The sequence below is a fragment of the Boeremia exigua genome (assembly GCF_020726555.1).
Source record: "Boeremia exigua strain MPI-SDFR-AT-0100 chromosome Unknown C7974scaffold_1, whole genome shotgun sequence".
Lineage (NCBI taxonomy): Eukaryota > Fungi > Ascomycota > Dothideomycetes > Pleosporales > Didymellaceae > Boeremia > Boeremia exigua.
Genome location: NW_025763518.1, coordinates 3816037 through 3823965, shown reverse-complemented (window position 1 = coordinate 3823965; position 7929 = coordinate 3816037). Strand labels below are relative to the sequence as shown.

The following is a 7929-nucleotide window of genomic DNA, read 5'->3' as shown; positions in this document are numbered from 1 at the left end:
TTTCGAATGTTTTATTCATCTTAATAAGAGAACGCCCGCCTGCGGAGTAGGCGCTCCTGCGCCCATGTTCGTACTAGAATCATAGTGACTGTTTAGTCTTATTGGCTGAGTGTCGGCGGCGAGCGAGGCGTCACGTGGTGCTTGGCTAAAATAACGTCACACTGATAATCCCTTCCACATCGAATAAAGTCGTACATCAACATTGGTGGGTTGTGTATACCTCACCTCGCTCCATTACTTTACACGAGAGCTTCGATAGACCCAGATAAAAGATTCTTGAAGTATGACATGGCACTTTTGATTTCTTGAAGCATCGTTTCGATTGACAAGGACTGCAGCAAATGTCAGCAAATAGCGAAAGCATCGATATAAAACAAACGGAGGTTCTTGAGCGCCGCAGTTTCCTCCACTTTCTATTAGACCTGCTTTTGGAGGTCGTCTCAGACGAGCTCTGGGACCCGTGCCTCACACCTTTGACATCGTAAGCTGTTGGTTGCGACGTTATCACTAATGAAGGCTTAGCTATTTAGTAGGATAGGCTCTTCTGCGATACCTCGTGACGAGAGCGATGACCAGCACCACGAGCAGTGCGATCAACTCCTTCCAGTATACCATGGAGTCGTTGCAATCTTGACCGAACTACTGAATACTGAACATGTGCATTTGAATGGGCAAAACCGCACTCATATACAAGAACAACTGATGGAGGCTCAACTCAAGTGTCGACAACAGCGCCGGCGCCATTCACTCGATGCCAAGCGGAATCTTGCCCTTGCTATCAGTGATCATCTCAAGTTTGATGAAAGGACCAAATTATTATAATCTAGAATGAGTTTAGCTAGCGTGCTAAGTTTGTTTTCTGGGACTCCTGAATAATCAGCACGGTGAGCGAGTGCGGGCAATGCGCTCTATTCCTAACTGTGCATTCCTACTCTAGAATGAGTCCCTAGAAGACTGGGCACGGTTTTGCGGCAATACTCCGACAGTCATAACAGCGCCATAATTAATCCCAACGATTGAAACGAAAGCATTTCATTCATGATTCCTCTGAGAAGAGCGCCTTTTGACGTACGATGGATTTTTGCACATTAGAACCAAATGATGACATCCGAAAGCCAGGGTTAGTCTAGGTCTAGGTACGACAAGACCTCTCGATATCGTCCAGATATACGCGAAGAGCACTGTCGATCGGTTGATTGATGCACGCGACAAATCCGAGCGAAAGCTCGTAATAGCATCGGTTAACAAATCTACGATTCGTTCAAGCCACGAAGTCAGTCACGAACGTCTGTCTTCGCGAGCCGTCGATTCTCAGCATCAAGAAGTCAGTCAAAGTGTACGGTCAAACTAATGCAAGATTAGAGCATATGGCAGGGCGGGCTTCTCTGTCTACCCGCACATAACCTAATCTTGGTTTAGCCATAGAGCCAGACGCCATACCAACTACTCGCAGACGCTAGGTAGTCTAAAGAGAAGCAAAATGGTTGGCAAAAGAGCAGAGGACCAGCTTGAAAGGGCATCCTGCCGCGCGCGTGCTTGTACCTAGCTTTTTTGCACTTGATTGGTAGGATGAAACAGGTCACAATGATAGTAGTATTGTCTTCTCGCAGCCTGCCGTCACCATCCGTCATGCACATAATGCTTCAGCAACGGTTCGCGGATGCGTCTTCAATGCTAGACTGACGAAAGCTGAGACCGTGAACAGCTCGGGCCTCTGTTCAGGCCCTTGAAATTTCCTGAAGCATCGCATCGTCTCCGCAACTTATACGTAGACACTTTCAGCTCCTTACCCCAAAGACCTTACAGAACACAGCCGTAGGCACCTACGCGTCAACCTGTCTCAGATATCGCCGCTACTACTACGGAGCCCGGGAGGGGAACGAGATCGTGCTGGGCAGGCTGGGGCAGATGGCGCGGATGGCGCAGATGATGGTTGCATGCCAGAAAGCCATGACAGAGGGAAGGAACGGCACGATGCAGCAGACTGGGACTTGAAGTATCTACAATTTTCGAATCATCAGGTGCATTTCATAATCTAATGAAGCTCTTCATTGCAAGGAGGTTGGTGAAGCCACGGAGGGCGCATATTAGGGCTACTAAGGCCCTGACGGGCAGGTGGAGCTAATCCGTGCCATTGCCCCACACGCACCCAGAAAGCCAGTGTGTGACTGCTGCCAACGGAGCGGATATCCGTGCAGTGGCTATCCAGACTAAAAATAATATCGGAGGGGAGGGTCCGTCAAACGACTTCTTCCTCCCAAGCGTATGTCTTCGTCTTCGCAACGTGACGCTACAGATACTGTCTTTGCGGATGATCACGCTCTTCAACCTGACGCTCGCCCGCATCACGGGAAACCATCCACGGTCTGCTCCCATGCGACTCAGATGTCTCCAGCCTTGTCCAGATTGCCACCATCGTACCACAAACCGGGTCTCAATATGGGAAACTAGGGGATCAGACGCTGTTGGGGCTAGACGCGTGCTCGACTTACGATGCGGTGGCAGGAAAAGAGCGTCTACCATGCGCACTTGCATCCCAAAGCGTCAAGACACTGAGCCGGGAGAGTTAAAAGAGTGCGGCCGGCTTTCGCTGTCTCTATCTGACTATAGTCAAGGGCATGCAAATTTGCGAAGAACAGCTGTCGGGGCCCGGTCTCCCTTGCAACAAGGTCTGTGTATCTTCGCCCGTTCACTGCCATCGCAGTGGTGAGGTTGCCATTGGTGTGGGTATCGCCACTGGACCTGACTGCGGGCCTCTGGAGACGAGCAAACTTACCGTTGAGATCAAGAGCGAGACGGGCGCCTGGGTGGTTGTTGTGAAAGATGAAGAGCACGAGATGCGGGGGCTGCCTGACCCATCTTCAGCGCTTGTTTGACGGTGGAGATCAGCACTGTTATGACTGGGAGTTAGACTGGGTACCGTTGCACGTTTCGGTGTGGGTTGTGTGCATGTTGTCAATCAAGAAGAGTGTGCATGTTGTGTTGTCACAGCATCTTAGCTCGGCTTTTACCTACTCAACCCCTCGCGCTGCACGATTAGCTGCGATCCACATCTACAACAGCGCTCGACCTCTGACAAATACCGTGCCGTGAGGTTTCTGTAGATGAACTGGGCTGGTTCATCCGAGCTAATACTGTTAAGTGAAACACTCATTGCAATGCCACGATCTGCTGCAGCTGTGCCGGGACTGTGTCGGGCATTCTTGAACGCGGTCCACGCGTCGCATAACATGGCAGGAGACTCAGTTTGAACAGTCAGGCTACAATGCATTACATCTATCCGCGACGAGTATCATGCCTTGTGTTGATGGTTGCTAGCATATACAGAACACCGCCGATATCGCACGTTGCCTACTGCATGCACCCTTTCCTCGTGGAGAACTACAACGCTTGAAAGTGACATGACAGATTCCAGAACCCGTCCTCCTCCCCAAAAAACGGTGCAGGCACTGAGCCGTAGGTTGTAAGTCCACAGGTAGGCATGCCATCTCTAAGTCCAGTTGCACTGCCAAGGACACTAGATGCCAGACACAGATCGTATGGAAAGGTGGTGGAGTCACCATAGCCCCACCCTGCACACAGGCTGTTGGGCCCGCCTGAAAGTGCGGGCGCACCTACAAAGGTAGATGGCCAAATGGGGTCGCCCAAAGAAGGTTTAAGCTCGGTCAGGGAAGAGTTCAAGTCGACGGCACTCCACTCAGAACACACGCTGTCAAGCGACTCAGGGATGCATCCTGACGGATTGGCGCCAGCGAAGACACAAGGCGTTGAAGGAGGGTTGAGTGGAGAGGAACTGAAGTCACTCGAACCACACCCAGCATACACGCTGCCAAGCGCCTGTTTGACGTAGGATGTCGGCATGTGAGCCACCAGGTCAACGATGCCCCCACTTGAGCTCGGCACGGACTTGAACGCAGGCATCTGTTTTGGAGTCAGAGTTGGAAGTTGGAAGAGCAGCTCGTCGCTAGACAAAGCTTACCTGACCTCCCAGTGCAGACTGCAGTCCCGGTAACGACGCCGTGCTTGCTCGACCCCATCCGTACACTGATGGATTGTCTGAGCCTGTCAGGATTTCATTTTACTGTGCAGGAGCTTAAAGTATAGTTGATAGCTATTAATAGAATTGGCGTAGTGACAATTACGATCTATAGGCGTCGTCCACGCATTAATAAGTAGATCTAAATTGCGGTTAAGAAACTAGGTAACCTATGCCTTAGAGGGTGCCTAACAACACAGAGGCGTTATGAAATTTATTACTATCTGCTGTGTAGGCTTTATGTTTCTCTTTGTAAGTCCTCTAATATACTCTACTACCTCTACCTTATTGCGTGGGTAGAGAAGTTGCTAGTTATTAATCTTAACAGTATGTGGTACTACTTGGTTCTTGTGCCTCCGCGTTAAAGTTAAGCAGCAACAACTATATTTTTAGGCAAGTGCTTAGTATAAAAGTTTTGCGCCTAGTCTTAATCTATCTATCTTTGCAAGGGCTTCTTAGAGCGGCATTATAGTATAGAGTTATAGTAGATGTAAAATGTACCTAAAAAGTAGTAAAGTGCGCATTACGCGAAACGCGCATTACGTGCACGAACACGGTAACGTGTCTGTGTGCGTAATGCGCAGATTTGCGTGCGCTAAACTACTCTAACTAGCACCTGCAAAAATAAGGCTATAGAGCCACGTATAATAGTTATTATTCTATAATATTATAGTAGTTTATTCTATAGACCTATATAACAATATTTCTTTATATAAATTAATTATATAGAGTTATAGTATAGCTGCTGCAGGTAGTATAAGTATAAGCTAGTAAAGCAGGCGTTATAGGCTTAGGCTAACTATAAGCACCTATAGCATAACGCGCAGGCTTCTATTTAACTATAGAAGCTTTTAAAGTCTTGTAATTGCCTTTTTAAAACAATTATAGAGCTTTTTAAGCGTTATAAGCTTGCTTCTAATACTTTCTTTTTACTTTATATTTAGCTGTTTCTTAAGCCTTTATAGCTTTTAGCTAGTCTTATTCTTTTTTTTCTTTACTTACTACTTATACTTCTTCTAATCTAGCTTTTCTTTATATAGCTTACTAGCCTACCTAAGCTTAGCTATCTTAGCTTTTTAAAGGTTTTCTACTTACTCTTTTTTCTACTTTACTTACTTATATAAGTAAGCTTCTTTATTCTTATAAGAAAACTAGAATACTACTCTACTATAATACTTTTAAGTATGCTAAAAGTTAAAAACTTTACTTTTTTTCTTATAAATTTTTTATATCTTAAAAACTTCTTTAAAGCCTACTATTTTATAGTAGAGTAGCTAGTTTTAAATTAATATGTAGTAGAGTAAGTGCCTAATCTTTCTTAGTTTCTTTCTACTTTTACTTCTATCTACTTCTTATAGTAAAGTTTTAATTTTAAGCTAGTTCTTGCTAGAGTAAACTAAATAAAAGCTTCCACTGCTATTAGAGGCCTTAGAAGAGAGCTTAGCAAAGCGTTAAAGAATAATATTAAGTTAAAGAAGTAATATACCTATTGCTTTAAAAAACCTAAGTTATAACCTCTAAGTAAATATGCTTGTCTAGGCCTTCTAGAATAGGTAGAAGAAGTTACTCTTCTTAATAACTAACAGCTCTTAGCTATTATAATTTTATTAATAAAGCACGAAAAATAGGGGTATATTGCGAAAAATCTTATAAAACAGGCTAAAGCTGTCTGCCTGTAGCATAAACGTTGTTACGTACTTGTTGCAGCAAAGTATATTCTGAGGATACTAACACTCACGCATTGTGAATCACGTGCGGTTCTAAGAGCTTCAGGGACGCGACGTATTGCGCGAGCCATATTGTGCGTATGACTGCGAAGTTGACTCAACGATCGCGAGTGCAGCTGTCCACAACCATGGATCATTGGGTGGCTCGAAAGTTTTTTGAGTCCCTGAACCATATTCAACCCGCAATACCATGGAAGACCTGTGACTCCGAGGGTCTTCCCATGGTAGGAGCAGACCATGAACCAGTCGGTGTTCCATGCCGTTCAAAATAAGAGCATTCTCACTGTTCGCAGCTGGAGTCCATCATCTCAATCATCCTCTCCTTCCAAGTGGTCGAATATCCAACCCACGACACTGCAAAATGTCGCTCCCATTCGACTCCAACAGCATCTACACCATCACCCTTGCTGCACCAGCAACACACATCGATCCGGTGCCAGTGCTGTTCACATACCAACTTCGCAGCCTCATGCCTTCAATCCAGGTGGTATTGGACACACCAGGACACATCAACGAGCCGTCGCTACGCGCAATATGCGGCATTGACCACCTTTCTCAAGCCACCGATAGAATGGTCACCTTGACCTTGAACGAGTTGCTGGGCCTAGTCTGGTTTGGTTAGGAGGTGGTACGGGCTCGCACACCTGCTCTCACTACACAGGAGAGAGTGAGTGTAAACCGGCAAATTCGAATTATTCGAGACAAGATTACCACAGGCGGGGCAGTCGGGAACAAGTATTACCAGCTGGTGAACAAGGCAGGCGTGGAATGGCTCAGGTTGCTGCTCGTGTGAGAGGGCTTTCCGACCTGGTTGAGACTGGGAGGCGGCGGTCGTGTGCGACTTTTTCGTTGTCTGAGTTTGGGTAGATGGACCTCGGGGTCATGGCTTGAACAATTACTGCGTTTGGCGGACCTGCAGTGTGACTGGACTCGGTCGGTAGATAACTGTAATGTGTCAATGTGAACGTGTTTGAAGCTGCCAAACAGCTGCCTAAGACGTGGTGCTTGATCGTTGTGGTGTTGGTGTCGTCACCGTCGCTATCGGTCGCTCAGCAATATCGGCTGCCGCTAGTGTACTTGGCAAAATTCGTCTCAAAATCCAGGGGGGGGGGGGGGGGGGGGGGGTTCACAAAATCGGAACACAAAATTCGACCCAGGGTGGATTAGGCCCCGGGCCCTTAGCTATTATAAAAGTATATTATAAGCTCTTTTAAGTAAGTAGTTAATAGAGGCTTAACTATTACTATATTAAGCAGCTATAGTATATAAGTTAAGTAAAGAGAAAAAATTACTAGAAGTATTCTATTCTAATTATAGTAGTTAATAAAGTCTATTATTATATAAGAACTAAAGCTATTAAAAATAAGTAGGTGCTACTTTTTTTAAGGTTTAGTCTTAGTAAAGTAATTAAAAACCTGCTTAAGCTATGCAAGGCTTATATTATTATTAGTCTAGCTAGTAAGTAATAAAGAAATAAGCATAGAATATTTCTCTAACTATATTTTTTCTACCTAGCTTAATTAGATAGTATAGTTAGTAGACTTATAGATAAGGCTTAAAAGTAGTACTAATCTATTACTATATATATAAGCTAGTAATATAATCTATATATAATTACTATCTATTATAAATATAAATTCTAAGAAAGAAAATGCTAGGTTTTATAAATAAATAGTATAAGGTAGTATAATAACTACTAGGAAGGCTATTACTCTATAGGTAATAATAGTATGCTATATATAAGATACTAGTACTAAAAGAGTAAAGCGTCTTATAAGATAAAGGCTAAGTAAGCTATAGAATTTATAAGATAAATAACTAGCGTCTCTAAAAATTCTATAAGACTTTAGGATAGAGTTCTATAAGACTATAAGATTCTCTAAGATAGCTTAAGTAATAGTAAGTAGAAATATAACTCTTATAGTTTATATTTAACCTAAGTATTAATCTATAATATTAGATTTTAACTTAACCTTTAAGCTAGATAGTCTACTCTATACTACTTATTATTACCTCTTGCCCTTAAGATAGGTAGATTATATCTATACTCTTTAGTATAAGACCTCTTTAGTTTCTCTAATAGTATTTATTTCTAAGAACTAATTAAATAGTGCTTATAAGCTTTACTTAATGTATAATATTAATACTTTCTTATACTAATGCCTT

The 7929-nt window shown here is 43.9% G+C and overlaps 2 protein-coding genes across 2 annotated transcripts; both read left to right on the top strand.

Moving 5' to 3' along the window:
- Window positions 1-822, top strand: C7974DRAFT_350022 (uncharacterized protein; the record flags this gene model as incomplete). Its single annotated transcript, XM_046139452.1, has 3 exons — window positions 1-281; window positions 339-481; window positions 534-822. The coding sequence occupies exons 2-3, from the start codon at window positions 342-344 to the stop codon at window positions 820-822; spliced, it is 429 nt and encodes a 142-aa protein (XP_046003649.1). The 5' UTR covers window positions 1-281; window positions 339-341.
- A 5302-nt stretch (window positions 823-6124) lies between these two features.
- Window positions 6125-6782, top strand: C7974DRAFT_420311 (uncharacterized protein; the record flags this gene model as incomplete). Its single annotated transcript, XM_046144250.1, has 2 exons — window positions 6125-6196; window positions 6248-6782. 2 exons carry the CDS (start codon window positions 6125-6127, stop codon window positions 6383-6385), a joined length of 210 nt encoding a protein of 69 aa, XP_046003648.1. The 3' UTR covers window positions 6386-6782.
- Between the last annotated feature and the right edge of the window lie 1147 nt (window positions 6783-7929).